The sequence below is a fragment of the Thalassophryne amazonica genome, chromosome 20 (assembly GCF_902500255.1).
Source record: "Thalassophryne amazonica chromosome 20, fThaAma1.1, whole genome shotgun sequence".
Classification (NCBI taxonomy): domain Eukaryota; kingdom Metazoa; phylum Chordata; class Actinopteri; order Batrachoidiformes; family Batrachoididae; genus Thalassophryne; species Thalassophryne amazonica.
The window spans coordinates 15938673-15960881 of NC_047122.1; the positions used below are offsets into that span (position 1 = coordinate 15938673).

The following is a 22209-nucleotide window of genomic DNA, read 5'->3' on the forward strand; positions in this document are numbered from 1 at the left end:
AATTCAAGTGGCAAGTGGGTTTTTTCAAAAGACTAATGTTTAAGGAGTATTTGTGCCGAATGTGGTGCTTGTTTTACCATTTGAACGATTCCATTGTAAATATTCTGTTATCTGCTGCACTAACTAGGTTATGGTGAATTATGTCAAAACGTGATGAATGAGCACTACAAAGCAAAGATGATGAAAACATATCAGCAGGTTCTCAGATCAACTTTATTTGAACCTCCAAAGTTCACCCAGTGGAACAAGAGAAACTACCTTTAGTCAGTCGTAAAACACATTAGGCTAATGACCATATATATATATATATATATATATATATATAAGGGAAGGCACATGCTTGAACAAATGAATGAGATGTGTGTGTGCGTGCAGTGCCATGATCCTGGTCATTTAAATCGTCCGTTTTCTTTCATAGTAAAATCTTATTTTGAGTAAGTTGATCGTTTCTTGCCTCACGCGTGTGCGCGTCATCCAGCCTGCACACAGTTTCGCACTTGGCCAGCAAACTCTCGGCCATCTTGGCAGTTGTTCCATCACTCCTGTTTTCCTCCATTGTCCTACCACTTCCATCTTCACCCTTTCATTTCTTCTTCGCAGATTTTCATCTTAAGGCCATCTGGACCATCAGTGTTCTCTTTCTCCTCCAAAGCTTGATGACAATTGTACCAGACTGGCTTAAATTTTTAAATTGAATTGCTAATAAATTTCTTTACTAATAAATTGCAAAGTAACAATTATTAAAACCATCATCAGGAGATGACATATTCCCCCTCGGTCCCCACAAATCAGTAATACAAAGTGTAGTACAAAGGGATCACCCAAGTTCACCATTGTGAATGAAATTGGTTAACTGATTCTTGAGATACTGCGCTAACCAGCGAAAATGTACAGACGGACATGCTGATCACTATATCCCCCTGTATTTCATACCAGAAAGGAGGTGGGAGATAAAAAAATTAACATCCCATCTCAAATATTCAACTCTTTACATCTGTAGCTGACTTCTTTGCACATTTGATTATTTGGTTGACTTCATTTTAGTAATTTTCTTGCAGCATAGTAATGTTCTGCAAATAATTTTTCTAGACATTATCAAATACCTGCAGGAAAAAAAGGTCAGACATGGTCCAGATGTGTTCCAGAGGCTACCGCCCCCTGCACTTAGTCTCGCCCTTGTTGCATTGGGGCTCTATGCCGTGATGGCCTGTGATGTTGTGCTCCTCTCTCTGCTCCTGTTCTTACCAGCCTGGTGCATGTCTTCGTGGGTCGGCGTGTTGCGGTGCTGCTGCCTGCGTGGTGCATGGCGCGGTGGCAGGGTCAGCGTGCAACAGGACACTCCCACTGTGGGCTCAGGAAGCTCTTCAGCCATGCACCAGCTGTCTGTGGCCGGGTCGTACTTCTGGACCGCTGCCTTGTAGCGCTTCTCCGCCTCGTTCCAGCCCCCCAGTAGGTACAACTTATCAGCTAGCGGCGACAGCCCCGCAGTGCTCACCCCGAGAGGGAGTGGCGCGGCCCGCCTCCAGGACCCACTCTCTGGTGAGAAAACCTCCATGAAGAGGACATCCACTCGCTCGCTGCTGGGCCCCAGCTGGCTGCCTCCAACCACGTACACCTTCCCTCCAAGTGTGGCAGAGCAGTGCCAACCGCGGGCTGTCTCCAAAGAGGCCTTCTCCATCCAGGAATCTGTCTCCACGTTGTAGCATGCCACTGAACGTGAGTAGGCACAGTTGATATATCCACCAGTCACCAGGATGTCTCCTGATGGGAGGGTTGCACTGGAATGGCAACAGCGCGGTACTTCCATAGGTGCACGCATCTGCCAGGTGTTTGAGGAAGGCAGATAGCTTTCAGTTGTGGCCAACAGACCCTCCACATTCCGCCCACCGATGGCAAAGAGGCGACCGCCGCTGGCTGCCAGAGAGAAATGGGTGCGGCGTTGACGCATGCTGGCCAGGTGCAGCCAGGTGTTGAAGCGAGGATCATATCTGATGGAACAAGCACACAGACCCTTTAGTATACATCTACAGGTATATTCACAGTACTGCAACTGTTACTTCACATAAGAGTCAGCATTTTGTGGCACAATCAGCAACATGTAAGTGGATGCCTACAGGTTAAAGGTGACTTGAGCCTGATCACACACAGCGGTGGGCACAGCTAACCGATAACTGCTAATCCACTAACTGAGAAGTTAACTTTTATAACTCTAAACCAGTGGTCTCCAAACTATTTCAGAAAGGGCCAAGAGGGTGCAGGTTTTCTTTGCAGCCACTGACTCCAGCAGGTGATTTCACTGATTAACATCCCTTGGAGCAGTTGGGATGAGTTCATCAAAGAAAACCTGCACCCTCTTGGCCCTTTCTGAAATAGTTTGGAGACCACTGCTCTAAACCAATAAACTACTAAAAGAAAATTAGCAGAAGTTACAGCTAACTGCTAACTCAGTAAACTGTTGACTACCAATAAGCCAGTTTTGAGTTTTGAGCACGGCAGAGGCTTCTGAATAAATTCAAAGGCATCACAAACCCAAAACAAACAAGCCAGCACTTTTGTCTTTCTGCCAGCTGCTGCAAGTGTCGTTTACTTTTCACACACAAAAACACAGACGGTGGCAGAAGACATCAAACCCAAGGTGCTTTTCACTCATGGTCACAACAAAACTCTTCACCAAACTACACTACTTGAACTACAAAAACACAACAAATCTATAACACTATCAACACTGCTAAACCAACATGTACTACAATAACAATAATAAAAAACCCAAACTCCCATAATGCATTGCAGCAGCAATTGACAGTGTGTCTGCTTTAAAGACAGCATGTACATGCAAATCTTTACTTTTTTTTTTTTTTTTTTTTAAGTGAAAAGACACTTGAAAAAACACTTTTAAAAATTTATTGTTCTGTTCTGGAAACATGCACATTAATTGTTTGGCCACACTGCTCAAGACACCAAAGTTATTTTATTGGCTCCAATTTGAAATTTTTCTTACAAATAATTGGAAATGGCCATTTTGACCTTTGACCCCACATAACCTGCTGATGCTAAAAGGATGATTTTTGTGCTATAATTAGTCACTCTGGTTTATTTGATCCAACTTGTGCTGAAAATGAACAGAAATATGCATTTTGACCTTTGATCTCAACAAAATATCTCCCGTCTCAACTTCAGTCAGAAGGTATCACAACTGTTTGCTTTAAAATGGACAAACTTCAGGTGTGAAATCTTTATCCGCTGATGTTTTTCTACATTTATCTGTGTTTATTAATCTTTCTGATCATCAAAAAGTGATGCGATGACATGAGACAACATGCACAATGCAGATGGTTTTTAATGTTGATGTCGGAGTCTCACAGAGGGATATTAGAGGCGGTGAACACTTGTGGATCTGCTACCTGCTGAGGGTGCCAACAGCATGTTTGGCCTGGTTCCGGGCATCGTTCTGGTCCTCTCCACCGGCTACGTACAGGAAGCCGTCCATCACAGCCACACACTGGTTGAAGCTCTTTGCAGGGAGCTGGCTGAGGTGGCGCCAGTTTGCACCGCCTTCTCGAGGGTCCCTCCACAGCACCTGTGCACCAGGGTCAAAGGTCAGTAAGGTACTGTCTATTTTCACCTGGGCTAGTGAAGCAGATGCCATGACTACATGAAGCGGAAAACCACCTCGCGGCTGAGGGCTCGCTCAGTGAGGGATGGTCGGCCACCAATAGTGAGCAGGGTCTGCTGACCCCCGCGGATGTGTGTACGGCGGGACTGCAGGGTGTTCTGCTGGTATGGCAGCAGGTGGTAATTCATGGCTTCCACCAGCAGGCGGTGACACTGAGGGTCCAGCATCATGCGTGGTACAGGCTGGATTTGGCTGACGAGCTCACTGGCCGGTATGGTTTCAAAGCGGACGTGGGAGAGCAGCTCTGCGGCGTGAACCTGGCGAGAGGCTTCGAAATCCAGCCACTGCATGGCCAGCTGGAAGAGTGTCAGAGGGAAGCACGTTAAAGCAGTATCACCTTCTCCAGTGAGACCCAACCTGAAGATAAGGACCTCCAGGGGGTCATCAGATTTACGTGTCAGAAAATGATGGCTGGAGGAAATGAGAGAAGTGAAAGTCTGCAACATTTAAGTTGAAGAAAGTCAAAAATAGAGGTGAAGATTCATCACATTTTTGCGGAGTTCATCAAAACTCATCATGAAACCTAATGCAGTAAACCTTTAAATGCTGGCATCACTTGAAATTCTGGTCTGGATTCCAGATTTACATTCATCTATATATTGAATTAAACTGCAAAATCCTACTTTTCGGATTCACTGCATCCGGAAAGTATTCACAGCAATCCACTTTTTCCACATTTTATGTTAAAGCCTTATTCCAAAATGGAGTAAATTCATTTTTTTTACCTCAAAATTCTACTCACACCACCTCATAATGACAATATGAATTTTTTTTTTTTTTTTTCGGGGGGTGCAAATTTATTAAAAATAAAAAACCAAGAAATCACATGTACTTAAGTATTCACATGCTCAGTGGTGTCTAAAGTATTCCAGAAAGGGCCAAGCAGATGCGCGTTTTCTTTGACTCCAGCAAGTGATTTCACTGATTAACATCACTTTGAGTAGATGGGATGAGTTCATCAGTGAATCACCTGCTGAAGTCAGTGTCTGTAAAGAAAACCTGCACCCTCTTGGCCCTTTCTGGAATACTTTGGACACCACTGGCTCAATACTTTGTTGATGCAATTTTGGCAGCAATTACAGTCTCAAGTCTTCTTGAATTTGATGCCACAAGCTTGGTGCACCTTTCTTTGGGCAGTTTTGTCCATTCCTCTTTGCAGCACCTCTCAAGCTCCATCAGGTTGGATGGGGAGCGTCAGTAAACAGTCATTTTCAGTTCTCTCCAGAGATGTTCAATCAGATTCAGGTGTGGGCTCTGGCTGGACCACTCAAGGACATTCATAGAGTTGTCCTGAAGCCACTCCTTTGATATATTGGCTGTGGGTTTAGGGGTCATTGTCCTGCTGAAAGATGAACCGTCACCCCAGTCTGAGGTCAAGAGTGCTCTGGAGCAGGTTTTCATCCAGGATGTCTCTGTACATTGCTGCATTCATACTTTTTGTGGAGGGTCTTGTGCTAATATTACTTGAATTATTGAATTGGACTCTTAAATACACTAAAATACATCCATCATGGAGAGAAGCAGTGATATTAGTGACACCAAAAGAAGGCAAAGACAAAGAGTTCAAAGACTTCAATTTTTGTCTCATCAGACCAAAGAATTTTGTTTCTCATAGTCTAAGAGTCCTTCAGGTGCTTTTTGGCAAACACCTGGGCCCATATCCACGAAGCAGCCTAAGGCTAAAAATAGCTCCTAATGATTATTGTAAGAAAAATCTTAGAATTCCTAGAATTCTTAGACATTCTTACAATGTTCCCTTGGTAAGATGAGCATTGTCCGCAAAGCACCGTAGGCTTAAGAGAGCTACTTAAGGTGCCAAACTGGCAAGAGTAGGGAGGAGGACTTTTAAGAAGCCTAAGAGTGTCTTAAGCAGAGAAGATGGCAGAAAAGACAGAGAGAAAGCAGAGATATTCTCCGTATGTAAGATAACAGTGAGTCAGGAACACACTACCGGCTTGATCTACATAATTATTTTATGTTAATTTAGTGTCTTAATGTATTTATAAATTGTTTAGGTTCTTGTTATCATAGGCACACTGTTAATATGATCATTGTTTTTATTATTATTATTATTATCTGTATTATTAATGTTATTTTCTTTTATTATTACATCTATTTTGTCATTTGATTTTAAATGGACCACAATGGAAATAACTTTTTTCACTTTCTTGTGTCATGCATGTATTTTTTATGTATTTACAATTATATTATGTACTCACAATATAAATAAACGCACACACGCTTTTAATATTCAGCATGTGAATGAGGTGGGTTCCAACATTTTCAAGCTGTGTAACAAGTCATTTAATTTTGCTGGGTTTCATCATTATAACAAAGTTATCCTCATGATTACACGTCCTAATGCAATTCAGGTTATATGATCAGTTGATTTCACTGTCCATTCATAACTAGGAGGGCGAAGTGCATTTGTTTTTTATTTCTCCTCCCCTTTCGGTGACAACCAATCACAGTTCTAAGAGGACTGCGTCATACCTAGCAATAGGGTCAACCCCGCCTCCTCACAAAGATACTTGCTCTCAGACACCTGCTGGATCACTCTTAGGCTAAGATTCCATGCCAGGAAATTTTAGGCTAAGTTAGGAGCTCTTTGAGAGGGCTTTGAGTTGCTTCACAGATACGGGGCCTGCTGGGCTACCATGTGCCTTTTACTAAGGAGTGGCTTCTGTCTGGCTACTCTACCATACAGGCCTAATTGGTGGATTGCTGCAGCTTCATGGCAAAGGCTGTGAATACTTATGTACATGTGATTTGTTAGTTTGTTTTTCATCTTTAATAAATTTGCAAAAATCTCAAAAATACTTTTTTCACATTGTCATTATGGGGTATTGTGTGCAGGGAAAAAAGTAATTTTCATCCATTTTGGAATAAGACTAACATAAAAAGTGGAAAAAGAGAACCGCTCTGAATACTTTCTGAATGCACTGTACGCGTGTGTTTATATCCTGTTTGTGGATTCATGTTGTGGGCTCTTAGTTCTACAAAGCTTTTCTTATTTGGACAATCTGCTCACAGAGGTTCTATATGTTCCTCTGCATGGATTTAACTTCCAGCTCTTTCATTGTTTGGTCAATGATCTTTAATTGTGAAAAAAAACTTGGCAGAGGAGTATTGTACAAGTTTTTTCTTTTGCAGCCTTTAGCCAGATTACCATAAAAATCACAAATATTTTGCTGATCAGTATGAACTTGAGTTTGTCTCGCTGGCCCTACTGGTTGTGGAGCTGTACCATAGTGGAAAATATGTTTTTCAAATCATGTTTTTGTCACCAGAAGACTTATTTTTGTGGCAGGGACGGCGGTGGGATTCGAACACCGGATTGCTCGCACTCGAGACAAAGACTCTACCAGCTCAGCCAAAGGGGAATTCCCCACTAGCCAAGCTTTTCAATCCAGACTTCACCTTGCTACATTTATGTTGACTTTGATTTTGACCTCTGTCTGATCATCTCCAAAAGTCTATTGTCTCAAAATATCCACCCGCGTACGAGACATAGCACTGCCACCAAATCTGATAAAACTGTGTAGAGCAGATTTTTTTTTTAAATCTTGTTCACACACGAACACACACAAGAGAAGAATTATTACAATACCCTCCTTCACTGGCACACAAGGTAAATATGTACGTATTATATCTAGCCACCATACAACCCTAATTCCAATGAAGTTGGGACATTGTGTAAAATGTAAATAAAAACAGAATGCAATGATTTGCAAATCCTCTTCAACCTATATTCAACTGACTACACCACAAAGACAAGATATTTAATGTTTGAACTTATAAACTTGATTGTTTTTGTGCAAACATTTGCTCATTTTGAAATGTACGCCTGCAACACGTTTCAAAAAAGCTGGGACACTCAAGTGTTTGGCAACTGAGGACACTAATTGTTGAAGATTTGTAGGTGGAATTCTTTCCCATTCTTGTTTGATGTACGACTTCAGTTGTTCAACAGTCCAGGGTCTCCATTGTCGTATTTTGTGCTGCATAATGCGCCACACATTTTCAATGGGTGACAGGTCTGGACTGCAGGCAGGTCAGTCTAGTACCTGCACTGTTTTACTATGAAGCCACACTGTTGTAACACCTGCAGAATGTGGCTTGGCATTGTCTTGACGAAATAAGCAGGGACGTCCCTGAAAAAAACGTTCCTTGGATGGCAGCATGTGTTGCTCTAAAACCTGGATGTACCTTTCAGAATTGATGGTGCCATCACAGATGCTGGCTTTTGAACTTTGCGCTGGTAACAATCTGGATGGTCTTTTTCCTCTTTTGTCCGGAGGACACGGCGTCCATGATTTCCAAAAACAATTTGAAATGTGGACTCATCAGACCACAGCACACTTTTCCACTTTGCGTCTGTTGGGCCCAGAGAAGGCGGCGGCATTTCTGGATGTTGTTGATGTATGGCTTTCACTTTGCATGGTAGAGTTTTAAGTTGCACTTGTAGATGTAGTGACGAACTGTGTTAAGTGACAATGGTTTTCTGAAGGGTTCCTGAGCCCACGCGGTAAGATCCTTTACACAATGATGTTGGTTTTTAATGCAGTGTCACCTGAGGGATCAAAGGTCACTGGCATTCGATGTTGGTTTTTGGCCATGACGCTTACGTGTGGAATGTTCTCCAGATTCTCTGAATCTTCTGATTATATTATGGACTGTAGACGATGGAATCCCTAAATTCCTTGCAATTGAACGTTGAGAAACATTGTTCATAAACTGTTGGACTATTTTTTTCATGCAGTTGTTCACAAAGTGGTGATCCTCACCACATCTTTGCTTGTGAATGGCTGAACCTTTTGGGGATGCTCCTTTTATACCCAATCATGACACTCACAATTAGTGTCCTCTTTTCCCAAACGCTTATTGAGTGTTGTCAGAAGGAAAGGTGATGTAACACAGTGGTAAACATACCGCTGTCCCAGCATTTTTGAAATGTGTTGCAGGCATCCATTTCAAAATGAGCAAATATTTGCACAAAAACAATCAAGCTTATAAGTTCAAACATTAAATATCTTGTCTTTGTGGTGTATTCAATTGAATATAGGTTGAAGAGGATTTGCAAATCATTGTATTCTGTTTTTATTTACATTTTACACAATGTCCCATCTTCATTGGAATTGAGGTTGTAATGACAGTGGACAGTTGGTTGCAATTAGCATCCTCACTGCTAGATTTCACTAAATCCTACACAATGCTGTACACTGTAGCTTTAATAAAACAGAAACGTTTTGTAGTAACATGAACATTTTTGAATATGAGACAGCAGATGAGAGTTGGAGAGTCGGCACTCAGACGCATGCAGACTGACGCGCCGTTTCGAGGAGCAGCTCAGCTGTCTGGCTATTTGAGTCAGAAATGCGCCAGTTTATTAATAAAGAAGGCCGTTTGCATATAGTCCAAGTTATAGTTGGAAATGTGTGTTCAGTGGAAATGTAAAGGCCTTGATTTGGATTCACAGGTCCAACAGCTGGTCTAGTGTCTGTTTTTAGGTCTGGTTGAAAATAGCAGCTCATACTGAATTCTCACTGGTTCTGGATCTTCATGTGTCATTCCACAGTGTGCAGCTGTGGACAAACAAAAGTGTCCATGTTCCTTTTAACCTAATGTGCAGTTACGCTTTGAAACCTTTCAATTTATAGATGACCTCTGACCTTAAAGGCAGTGACTTCAGAGGGCAAGACCAGCAAGTCGTCTTGCAGGAAGGCACAGATCTGCTCCAGGGTCAGCTGGGTGAATAGTGGCGTCTCTGCAAACTGCACAAAGTTCTCCAGCACAAAGCGCCGCGCGGACTCGCAGACGGGGCCCAGGCCGTAGGCGGCGGCGATGTTCCAGACGTAGACGCATGTCTGGACGTTAAGCTCGGCCAGCAGGAAGTCCATGCACATCTTGAGCAGCTGGGGGATTTGGAGGGTGGCTGCAGCTGAGACTGTGCAGCCGATGGTGTAGAGGGACATGTGGACACGACCCAGATAAGCAAAGGTGATGACGTTGGCAAGCCCTAAAGACAGCGATGAGAAAAAGCCACTTTTTAAATTTGCTACCGACCCTTCAACATCAAATGACGCATTTATTAGAAAAACAAAAAGCCCACCGTTACCAGGTGACACGAATTTACTGAAAGATACTTTCACCTAAAACAGGTTTCAAGCTAGAAAATGTTTTTAATCCATAAAATGTTCTCAGAGTTTCATGAATGCATCACAGTCTCAAATGCATACATTTCATGCACAGGCTTTAGACGAGTCTGTGCACATACCCTATGAAACAGTTAGTGAATGGATAAATGAATGAATCCATCACCTCCATTCTGTTCACACAGTCACAATAAATGCTGTCATCCTGTGACTCACCAAAATAAAACCCTTTTACATCTGGTGAGGTTTGATGCACTCGATCAATCAAAATAAATACAAACTCAACCGTTTACTTCAATTAAGAGTCACAAGGGGGCTGGAGCCTCTCCCAGCAGTAATAGGGCGTGAGGTGAGGTACACCCAGGACAGGACACCAGTATGTTGCAGGGTCATGTATCAACACACAAACATATTCACACACAATTTAAAGCTTCCGGTTCATCTAACCTGCATGTCTTTGGATGTGGGAGGAAGCCGAAGCACCGGGAGGAAACCCACACAAACTCCTGACCTTCTTGCTGTGAGGCAACAGTGTTAACCACTAAGCCACTAAATAAAAGCTTTACTTGGTTAATGCAATATCCCACAGAATTTTCTGCCACCGAATGAACGTTACAACCTGCTGCTGAGAAATGTTGTTGCCCATCCACTTATTTTGACATTCTAAATCCTCTTAAAAAAAAAAAAATACTGGTTTAATATTTAGGGATGTGTTGGCACTTTACCCAGGGGGGAGAGGGAGGGGAGCTCCAGACGCTTCATGTCAGGATCCTTGGCCAGGATCTCTCTGAAGTACTGGCTGACGGACGAGATGACCAGCTTGTGGACATCAAAGGCTTTGGTCTTACAGGCCAGCTCCAGGTCGGTCAGAAACCTGAGGAGGACATCAGCTGCAACCAGAACCACAGACCACAAACACCTCTGACAGAACGCTGTGTGAATCAACATCATGTACCTACTTCTCCTGCCGCATCTTGCTGAGCTCCTCCAGCAGGGAGTTGCCGTGCAGGGGTCGGGTCAGCTCGCTGCCGAGGCCCAGGCCACGCTCTCCGGGCTTGATGACGGGTGGCGGCAGCGGCAGGTTGAGGCTGTTCAGCTGAGCAATGTCCAAAGCCGCCATCTGCTCAATCTTCTTCACCCCGCTCTCCACAACCACGACACCATCACCACGACTCTCCACCGTCAGCGGGACAGGGGTGGTCTCCATGACGACCTCAGAGATGGCATCCACAGCAGCTTTCTTTTGGCGGGAGGCCTTCTTCTTGGGGGGCATAGTTTGAGTGACAGGTTTTTGTTTTTGGTGAACTTTGGTCTCCTGCTGTTTGCGATGCGAGGTTCTTGAACGTTGCAGTAGTCTGTCACTGTGAGCGTCTCAGACCGACACGCTGATGTTCTTTTTGACTTCACAAAGATCAGTCAGTTGCAGCTGCCACAGCGACGGTGGGTTTAGTCGAACACAGCACACAGCACCTGGAAACAAAGACAGAAACACCTTTGATTATTTTCTTTGTTCATGAAGAATGTGAAGACAGAAGCTGATCTATTTCTGATTTATATTTGATTTAAAACTCAAACATCAAAGGCCCAGTTTGGAAACATCATGATTCCATTACTGAGAATAATATGACATAAGAACAAATTTAGGGTGGCACGGTGGATTAGTGGTTAGCAGTGTTTCCTCACAGCAAGAAGGTTGTGGGTTGGTTCCCACCTGGGGTCTTTCTGTGTCAAGTTGCATGTTCTTCCTGTGTTTGCGTGGGTTCCCTCTGGGTGCTCCGGCTTCCTCCCACATCAAAAACACGCAGGTTAGGTGGATTGGAAACTTTAAATCGTCTGTAGGTGTGAATGTGTTGTTCATATATGTAGCCCTGCGACAGGCTGGCTTCCTGTCCTGGGTGAACCCTGGCTCACACCCTATGACGCTGGGTAGGCTCCAGCCCCCCCCACCCGACTCTTAATTGGAGTAAACAGTTGAAAGTGAGTGAGAACATTTTTATTAATGATCACAATATGACTTATGACATTTTGGCCATGTGGCATGTTTCTCTGTGCATGATCCAGTACACAGGTGCCTAAGTGTCGACGACCAAGTACACGCCCACATTTCACCTGAATGTGGCAGATAGATGGTTAGTTTAGAGATGTGGGAAAGGACCGGTTGTCTGCCTGGGTGGTTGCTATCCAGGACCTATGGTGTTGTTGATGCGGCAAAGCGCAGCACCAGTGCATGCTCTCAGACTTACAACCCTGATAGAGATGAAACATATTTGATTATTGATTTGGCAATTTGAAATTCCAGGTGGTGAGGAGATGTGATTGATTCCAGCTGTTGAAAAAGACGTGATTGATTCAAGCTGGTTGAGAAGGAGATGTGACTGATTCCAACTGGTGAAGAGGAGATGTGATTGATTCCAGCTGGTGAAGACGAGATGTGATTGATTCCAGCTTGTGGGGAGGATATGTTATTGATTCCAGCTGATGGGGGGAGATGTGATTGATTCCAGCTGGTGGGGAGTTGTGATTGATTCCAGCTGTTGGGGAGGAGATGTTATTGATTCCAGCTGTTGGGAGGAGATGTTATGATTCCAGCTGATGGGGAGTTGTGATGATTACAGTGGTGAGGAGGAGATGTGATTGATTACAGCTGGTGAAGAGGAGATGTGATTGATTACAGCTGGTGAAGAGGAGATGTGATTGATTCAAGCTGGTGAGGAGGTATGTTTTTGATTACAGGAGCGCGAGCTGTTGGCTTTGCATTAATAGCCTTTGAAGTCGTATTTGGGTGATTCTTTAACTACGGGCACTATTGGCCTTGTAAATGTAATTTCCACCACACCACTGCCTTACAATATAAAGCGCCTTGGGGCAACTGTTTGTTGTGATTTGGCGCTATATACATGTGCTCTGATGCCACTGTTTATCTCCATAGAAACTACCCAAACAATCTTTCATACAACCTTGTTTAGGGACATTACAGTGTTGTGGTGAAATTACGGCACTAGTGTGGGACAACTACATTTTGTTTAAAAAATCACAACAGTTGTATGACATTGAATACCCCAATATGTTTTGATTATTTTACTGATATTTATTCAGAGCTATTTTAAAACATTAGAAAAACGTTTCTTTACCATTCATTTTTATTCATTGAAGATCAAAGTCTGGGTGTGGGACAAGCACAAAATGGCAATATTTGCATATAATGATGCTGAAAAGGTGAAAAAGTCATCATAGACTACTAGAACAAATTTCTTAACACACTTTCATTGTAAGTAACTATAAAAGTGTGAATTTCCCCTTTTTTCTGTTTTTCATACAATATGATCACAAGGACATAATAAGTGCCCATAGTCTAAGAATCACCCATTTGTTCCATGCTCCAACCTTAATTCAAACCAAGGTTGTCTAACTTTAAGATATTTTCTAATATTAATATTTCAACTTTAATTTCAGAATATTTCTCCAAATTTCAATGCAGAAATGTAATTTTTCAGTATTTTCTGATGTGTATTCAGAGACTTTGTGTACCCTATGTCACACGTCTTTCCTCAGATGATTGACAGTGGCGCTGTGGTATTCGTCGGTAGCGGTGTTGGTGGAGTGGTGGGGGGTCATGCTTCCCGGGATAGCTGATGACAGAACAGCTGTACCTCACACTCACCTCGCGCCCAGATATTTCTAACAGCTGATCCAAGCAAAGTCCGGATTATTTTTATACTGCAGTTTAACTGATGTGGGTTTTTTTTTTTTTTTTGCCATATTGTTAACGCTTCTCGTCTGAGAGCGTCACGTGCTTGTGCACGACAGAGAATTCTGCAGAGATGCAGAGTAGCATCTTTTCTGGTCCAGGAGGTATTGCTGCAGGTTAATATAAGTCCTACGTCAGTCTTTGTGGTAGCTTTGGTGTCTGGAGCTTCATTTGCTTTTCAGTTATGGACCATATTAACCCATCTTGACCTTTTGACCTTTGGAAACCAAACAAACTGTGGACTCTGGATGTTTTCGAACTTTTTGTTTGTGTGTGTGTGTGTGTCCTCAACTGTTTGGATTGTCCTACTGAGGATACACATGGATGCTATAAAACACCCTCTGTGAGCCCCAACAGTCCTTCCGGTCCAAACGTGGGACAGTAGATTTGCTCTGTGATATGACACAGACCTCTGGATATGACACCACCCACATCATACGTCCTGCATCCTGTAACCTTTGGCTGCAACAGACTGGCATCCTGCCTAAGGTGAAACCCCCACCTCCTCCCCATGACCCTTGATTGGAGTGAGCGGGTATAGAAAATGAAAGAATGAATGTGACCTTTGCCCTGTATCCTATGTCTTGCGACCCGGGTCCTGTATCCTATGTCCTGTGTTTTGTGTCTTATGCTATGTCCCTCATCACCTGTGTCCTGTTTTCTCTGTCCTGTATCCTATTTTCTCTGTCTTTTGTCCTGTCTCAGTGACATGTTTCCTGTATGTATTGTCACATGTCTTATATGTCTCCTGTGACCTGTCGTTTTGTTCTATATACTTTAAGTCTATATCCTATGTCCAGTGCCTTGTGTAATGTGCATCGTACGGGGTTAGGGTGTGGCCTGTGTCCTGTACTCTCTGCCCTATGTCCTGTGACCTATGACCTGCATACTGTGCATCAAGAAAGTATTCACAATGCTTCACTTTTTCCACATTTTGTTATATTACAGCCTTCATCCAAAATGAACACAGTTTTTTCTCAACATTTTACACAAAATACCCGTAATTACAATGGGGGAAAAGGTTTTTTTTTTGGTGTGTATGGGTTTATTTATTTATTTTTAGATTTTTGCAAATTTATTAAAAACAAGAGCAATGACAGATTTCTGATGTGTGCTACCCTGGTGTCACAGACCAAACCAGATCACCTCCAAAATTCAGTGGAAACTTCCATGCCCTAATTTATATCTGTGGCGCAAATTTGGTGAGAATCCATGAAGTAGTTTTGATATAATCCTTCAAAGCCTATATAAAGTGAAATCTTGATCCAGAATCTACATCTGGATCACCTCCAAAATTTAATGGCATCTTCCTTGGCCTAATGCCTTCTTGCTCTCGGTCGAGACGGTCGCATTTTTCTTCCCTCCTCCTCCTTATCTTTCCTGCTTCTGTAGCGTGTTGTCTGTGAGGCTGCCAGCTCTGCTCTTCTGGAAAACGGCAAAAATGGATCTGATCAAGTGGTCCCTGAGTGCAATTGACGCTATTTTTTTCTATAAGACACTCGGAGCGGAGGACCTGACCTGTCCTGCCGGGACACATGTGCTGGGGTACGTGATGGATAGTTGGAAGAGGCAAGTCATGTGCCTGTACACGTTGTCTGTGGAGGACGTTGAAGATGTCTATTTATTTGGAGCTCTGGTGACCGGGTTTCTGCTGTGTGGAGCGGCCATAGCACTGGTTTACCGGAAAATTAAGAAGGTGGATGTGGCATTAATCGGCCCATCCAGGCTGCCCCACATGATTGATTCGATTGGAAGGGCAGTGTCAGATCAGTCGGCGGGTGTTAACCGCACGTTGGAATCCATCTCGGGGAGATTGGCTGCACTGGAAAACCACTTTGATCGTCAGTAATGACCACATCTCCTCTTCTCTATTCAGATGTATTGGAAGCCACTCTGTTTCAGACTGTGGAATCTTTCAGGTGTCTGCTAATCTGGATATTTATTTGGTTCCCAAACACCAGCTGCTCTTCAAGGCCGCTGGGATAAAATCCTCCTCCGAAGAACACTTCTGTTGCCTCACTTCCCTGTCTTCCCTGCCTCTCAGTCTCCTCCCAGTCCTGAGATGGTGACTGTGTAGACTGATTCAGGACTGGGACACCCCCTTCCCCCCCAGGATGGACAGATAAGGCTGTTGATGGCGCCAAGGGCGGCCTTCCAGGCTGTCTGTCTGAACACTGGACACATTCAGGTCTTGGCTGTCGTCTGTTTTTGTGTGATTGTCACTGTTTATCTGTGCGATGGGTTTTTTTTTTTCTTCAGGACTGCTGCGTGGTCCAACGCAGCAGCACTGGAGGGTTTTCTTCCCAGTTTTTACCTTGTGTGTGCTTTTATGTGTTCATGTACTGGGCCGGCTTATGTGTTGTGTGTGTTATGTGTGTGTTGTCTGTTTGTCATGAGGCCGGTCAAGGTTTGCTCAGGCCTGCTCATGACCTAAGGCAGGGATGTACATCTGGAGCTGGTCCCCGGGCGCCATAAAGGGGACCTCTGCTCCTAACTGGCAGTTAGGATGGGTAAATGCAGTAAACACATTTCATTTTGCAGGGAACATGTTCCTATGTGCATAAGACAATAAAATTATTTTGAATCCTTGAATCCTAATAGCTACCTGTGGTGAAAATTTTGTCAAAATCCATACAGTAGTTATGAAGTAATCTTGCTAACAGATAAATAAATAAACACTGATCATTTTATTATGTCCATGGCGGACGTAATTAAAAATAACTATCACATGTACATACTGTAAGTATTCACAGCCTTTTCCATGAAGCTCAAAATTGAGCTCAGGGGCATCCTGTTTCTACTGATCATCTTTGAGATGTTCCTACAGCTTAACTGGAGTCCACCTGAAGCAAATTCAGTTGATTGGACATGATTTCGAAAGACACACACCTGTTTACGTATAAGGTCAGAACACAAACCAAGCATGAAGTCAAAGGAATTGTCTGTCGAACTCTGAGACAGGATTGTCTCGAGGCACAAATCTGGGGAAGGGTACAGAAACATTTCTGTTGCTTTGAAGGTCCCAGTGAGCGCAGTGGCCTCCATCATCTTTAAATGGAAGAGGTTTGGATCTACCAGGACTCTTCCGAGAGCTGGCCGTCTAAACTGAGTAATCGGGGAGAAGGGCCTTAGTCAGGGATGTGACAAAGAACCTAATGGTCACTTTGCCAGAGCTCCAGCATTCCTCTGTGAGAGAGAGGAGAACCTTCCAGAAGGATACCAATCAGGCCTGTATGGTAGAGTGGCGAACTGGCCAGAGAAGCCACTCCTTAAGAAAAGGCAGATGGTAGCCCACCTGGACTTTGCCAAAAGGCACTTGAAGGACTCTCAAACCATGAGAAACAACAATCTGTGGTCTGATGAGACAAAGATTGAACCCTTTGATGTGAATGCCAGATGGAAGAAGGAAACCGGGCACCATCCCTACAGTGAAGCATGGTGGTGGCAACATCATGCTGTGGGGATGTTGTTCAGCGGCAGAAACTGGGAGACTAGTCAGGATTGAGGGAAAGATGAATGCCGCAATGTACAGAGACATCCTGGATGAAAACCTGCTCCAGAGCGCTCTTAACCTCAGACTGGGATGACGGCTCATCTTTCATCAGACTATGACCCTAAACACACAGCCAAGATATGAAAATGGCTTTAGAACAACTGTGAATGTCTTTGATTGGCCCAGCCAGAGCCCAGACCTGAAGCTGATTGAACATCTCTGGAGAGATCTGAAAGTGGCTGTGCACCGACGCTCCCCATCCAAACTGATGGCGCTTGAGAGGTGCTGCAAAGAGGAATGGACAAAACTGACCAAAGATACATCCACCAAGCTTGTGGCGTCATATTTAAGAAGACTTCAGGCTGTAATTGCTGCCAAAGGTGCATCAACAAAGTATTGAGCAAAGGGTGTGAATACTTACGTACATGTGATTTATTAGTTTTTTTTAAACATATATATAATACATACATATATTTTCAACTACTTCACCGGGATTGGGTCGCAGGGCAACAGCTCCAGCAGGGGACCCCAAACTTCCCTTTCCTGGGCCACATTGACCACCTCTGATGGATACTGAGGTGTTCCCAGGCCAGTGTGGAGATATAATCTCTCCACCTAGCCCTGGGTCTTCCTCTGGGTTTCCTCCCAGCTGGAAGTGCCTGGAACACCTCTCTATGGAGGCGCCCAGGGGGCATCCTTACCAGATGCCCGAACCACCTCAACTGGCTCCTTTCAACATGAAGGAGCAGCGGCTCTACTCCAAGCTCCTCACGGATGACCGAACTTCTCACCTTATCTCTAAAGGAGACACCCAGCTGGAGGAAACCCATTTCAGTTGCTTGTACCTGGAGTAAGCAATCTCTGTTTCCGGCTGAGAACCATGGGCTCAGATTGGGAGCTGCTGATTCTCATCATTAGTTTTTTTTTTTTTTTTTTTTTTTTTTGCAAATGTATTAAAACTTTTTTCATATGGGGTGTTGCGAGTAGAACTTTGAGAAAATAAAAAGAATTTCATCCATTTTGGAATAAGGCTGTAACATAAAATGTTGAAAACACTTCTGAATACTTTCTGGATGCACTGTATAAATAATCAGCAAATAGGTTAATAATGTCTTATTTTTGTTAGAATAATTATTTAATTCAAAGTCGTATGGAATTTGGTTCAATAGTTTACAGATTCATCATAACAAAAGCACTTGTTGCTTTCAGCTGTTGTCTGTCAGAATGATGTTTGTTGGTTTGTTTGTTTTTTATGAATTCTTTGATATTTTCTGATTTCCGACTCCAAACAATAAAAATAATTTCTATCAAAACTGTTAAATGGCATTAAAAGTTATTAGAGCGCATTCTTCCACACAAAGCACCCAAGTGTGAGCAAAAACACCCAAAGTAGAAGAGCACTCATCATCAGAGTGCACTCCTCCGCCAAGGTCCAACACGCCTGATCTCAGTATTAACCATATTTATTCACCCCAGACTGTAATGCTTTTTAATCACACCGTGTCCAAGGGGTTGGTGGAAAAGCAGTTTAGTGTGCTTGTTTAAGTGTAGACGTTTCCGGGCTCAAAACTAATCTCTGCCCATACAATATGTAGTTGTGTCAGGAAGAACATCTGGTGCCAAATCAATCTGCAGAGCCAGCTTGGATCTGCAGTGGTGACACCCCCAAAAACCATGGAGCAGCTGAAGGAACCAAAGCTTTCTACTCCCAGATGTCTGTCAGGTTCACTGAAGACAAGAACCTCTGAACATTCTGATGAGCAGAGTAGGGCTGCAACAAACGATTATTTGGATCATCGATGAATCTGATGGGGTTTCGACACGATTAATCGATTAATCGGATTAGCGGGGAATTTTTTTAAAATTTGCCAGGTAAACAATTTTTCTCTCCTTCCATCACTTTATTTAACAACAGAACAATATTTGAAAACTTAAAATACTTGAAAATCAACAAATTGTCAAATGTCCCTTGGCTGTTGAAATATAAAATAATAAAGAATAAAACAGTTTACAAAATTAATTATTGCAAATGGCATTGCTTTATCAAAGTGCTGAGTTGCCATAAAACAACAATGAAACATATAAATGTTATAAAATATATGGTGAAAAAAAGAGGTATTTTTGTTGCTGCAAATGAGCAATTAGCATAACCAGTTAACCATAAAACCTAAATCAAAAACTGTAGCCTGACTCATTATATGTGCAACATTCTTTGTATAACTTGTAAACTATGTGGTCATTTCACAATGATACATGTGACTCATGACTCTTTCTCTAAAATTGTATTGTAGCATTATTAGTTATTATTACTATTATTATTGTTGCTATTATTATTAATATATAAATAAAATAAATTAAAAAATATTATAATTTGTAAAACATTTGACTCTTTTACGACAACAAACACTGAGCCATTAATTATTATACAGAAAACAAATGCACAAACGTGCTGAAATGGCAGCAGCTTAATGCTAACTTTAACACTGAAAATGCCATAGACATGCTAATGTGTTAGCATCGGCGTTAGAATAAAATACATCAACTGTTTCAGAAGACCATAACAGGTCAGTTTAACATAAAAAAGGTAAATATTCCTCACAGACATATGCTCTTTAGGCTTTTAGTGGGGAAAAATTAAGATAATGCAAAATAAAACAAATAAAACCAACAAAGCAGCAGCTCGAAGCACTTCATTGGTTCAAGATTCAAAGCAAAGCTCGGTTGATTATATGGAAGAAATGAAACATTTGCAGTAAAACAAAGTTATTTAGCAACTAATCGACGACTAAATTAGTTGACAACTATTTTAATAATCGATTTTAATCGATTAACTTGATTAGTTGTTTCAGCTCTAGAGCAGAGTAACCACGGATCTTTCTGTCTTTTTAAGCCCCAGTCACACTAATGACTGACAGAGCAAAAGGATGTTACATATTTAAATAGTTTGTCTGTTGGCAAATTCGTCGGTCTCCTGTGGAGTTGAGGTGCTAATGGGCAGATAACGCTGCATTTCCATGGAGTTCTGCACTGAGCAAAAAGATCTTCCCGGTTTACAGACAAATACGCTGCATTTGAGCAGAGTTTGGCGCGCTGACAGGATGACGTCAATGTTTCCTCACTTGAACAGATCCGCTGCTTCACCTCACTGTGACAGAGAGAAAGAGAGCGCTCTGTCTATTTCTTCCAGACATATGGAGCTGCACTGACTGTGTCAGTTGTTTCTCCACCTGCTGGACTTTTGACCAATCAGAACACTAGAATGAGCAGTTGAACAACAGCAGGAAAAATAAAAGACATGCAGAGGACAAAACAGCAAAAAAGCAGCGGCAAAGTTCTCCGTCTGATATCAGGTTAAAGTTTTGAACACACCAAAACTGTCAGATGGACTTGTATGATATCATCTGACAAGCAGCACATTTTGTGGACAGGAAAATTACTTTTGTCAGACAAAACCGAACACGAACGCGTATAATCCGTTCCTCATACGTTTCCTTCACGTGACTGGAGCTTGAAGCGGATTTTGTGATTTTTGTTTGTTTTTACGTTGTTTGAACCTATGTTCTTCTGCGGCCGTCACACGATTCTTCATGCTGGCTCAAAGTGTATTTTTAGGTTCTGAACCACACAGTCTGTATGTTTACAACTCAGACAGGAACAAGACAGAGCGACGCCCCCTGCAGGCAGATTCCAATCACAGCAGCTGTACCATTCATTTCCGTTCCCCTTTAAAACAGCTTCAACAAGAAAAGCTTCTTTATATGACGATGTTACTGAAACATGTAACAAATAAGTTCAACAAAAATTCTTTAAGCAACTATACTGGGACTTCCAGAGTGTGTTCCTTCGCCAGATCCTACTCAATACACACACACACACACACACACACACACACACACACACACACACACACACACACACACACACACACACACACACACACACACACACACACACCCATCATTCCACCAGTTGTCATGGAGATTGGTTGAAAACTTTTAACTAGTCCTGCTAACATATAAACTGTGCTAAAAACTGAAATCAGGTCATATGTGAGGTAAAAAAAAATGCAGCATACATAAAATATTAATAATAACATAATCACAATGCACACTCCATATTGCACAAATTATGCTGATTTAAATTGATTGTAATTGATATCAAAACATTTTTTTATTTTTTTCCACATCAATATAGTTCCCAGTATGGGAATTTTAAAAATCTACTAGAAAAACAGCTTTTAAAAAGATATCTTTGACGAAAGTAACAAGAATAAAATGTCAGCAATTTTTCATATCAGTAAAAATAAGCTGGTTATCGTTGTTTTGATATAAAAAATAACTAATATAAATTACAATAATTAAAGTACTTGTGTTTCAAAGGGGATCCAGCATAAAACTTGTGCCAAATACTAATACGGATCTGGCTGTACCGCTGTGGCGACCCCGCACAAAAAAACGGGAGCAGCCGAATGAACAACAACAACAAAGTATTTGCATTTCACAGGAACAGCTCAGATAAATAGAACAGAATAGAATAGATGTTTATTGTCATTTCATTTCTGCAATAAAATTCTGATAAATCAGATTAAACAAACAATTCAAATACATTTAAGTGGAAACACAAGTAGATGTCCAGAACTTTCAGCTTTACCTCTCTGCTCTTTGTTACGTTTCCTTTTCTTTCTCAGCTTCTTTCTTAGTTTCTTTCTTTGTGTTGTTGTTGTCAGGGGTCACTTTCCATTCCTCCGAGCGTTGTCCCTCTGTCACTCACTGTGCTGTGTGTGTGTGTGTGTGTGTGGGGTGAGATCGGAGAATCCAGGGGTCCGAGCCGAGGCCACAGCACTTGGTTCAACCCCAAACTGCCAACCTCCACCTCTGATTCCAAATACAGGCAGGCAGCCCTCTGTGGCCTGCTCTCCAAAAATATCCCATAAGGAGGTGCTGCCTCACCCCTCCTCACCCCCCACAGGGCCTCTCACTCACTTTGGGGGGGCGGGGGGTGGGTGAGATTTGATTCCACTCCTGCATTCCTGCAGATCGGGTTTCTGTGTTTTAATGTTTGTCTTACTCGTCCACCTGCAGCTTGAAGCACAGGTGGGATTAAAAGATGTCAAAGGTCAATACATGTCACTAAACAACAG

The 22209-nt window shown here is 42.5% G+C and overlaps 1 protein-coding gene across 1 annotated transcript; it reads right to left on the minus strand.

The window, feature by feature from the left end:
• Positions 1-601: 601 nt before the first annotated feature.
• klhl43 (kelch-like family member 43) lies at positions 602-21906 on the minus strand. Its single transcript, XM_034160530.1, has 7 exons — positions 21720-21906; positions 10788-11298; positions 10554-10702; positions 9346-9692; positions 3670-3969; positions 3402-3577; positions 602-1988 (listed from the first exon to the last, which is right to left on the minus strand). The coding sequence occupies exons 2-7, from the start codon at positions 11099-11101 to the stop codon at positions 1193-1195; spliced, it is 2082 nt and encodes a 693-aa protein (XP_034016421.1). The 5' UTR covers positions 11102-11298; positions 21720-21906; the 3' UTR covers positions 602-1192.
• Between the last annotated feature and the right edge of the window lie 303 nt (positions 21907-22209).

Coding starts and splice junctions, on each gene's coding strand:
- klhl43 (XM_034160530.1), bottom strand. CDS start 11,101: ATGCCCCCCAAGAAGAAGGCCTCCCGCCAAAAGAAAGCTGCTGTGGAT. Junction 10,703..10,787: donor AGCAAGATGCGGCAGGAGAA/GTAGGTACATGA, acceptor TGTCCTCCTCAG/GTTTCTGACCGACCTGGAGC. Junction 3,578..3,669: donor AGCGAGCCCTCAGCCGCGAG/GTGGTTTTCCGC, acceptor CCTGGTGCACAG/GTGCTGTGGAGGGACCCTCG.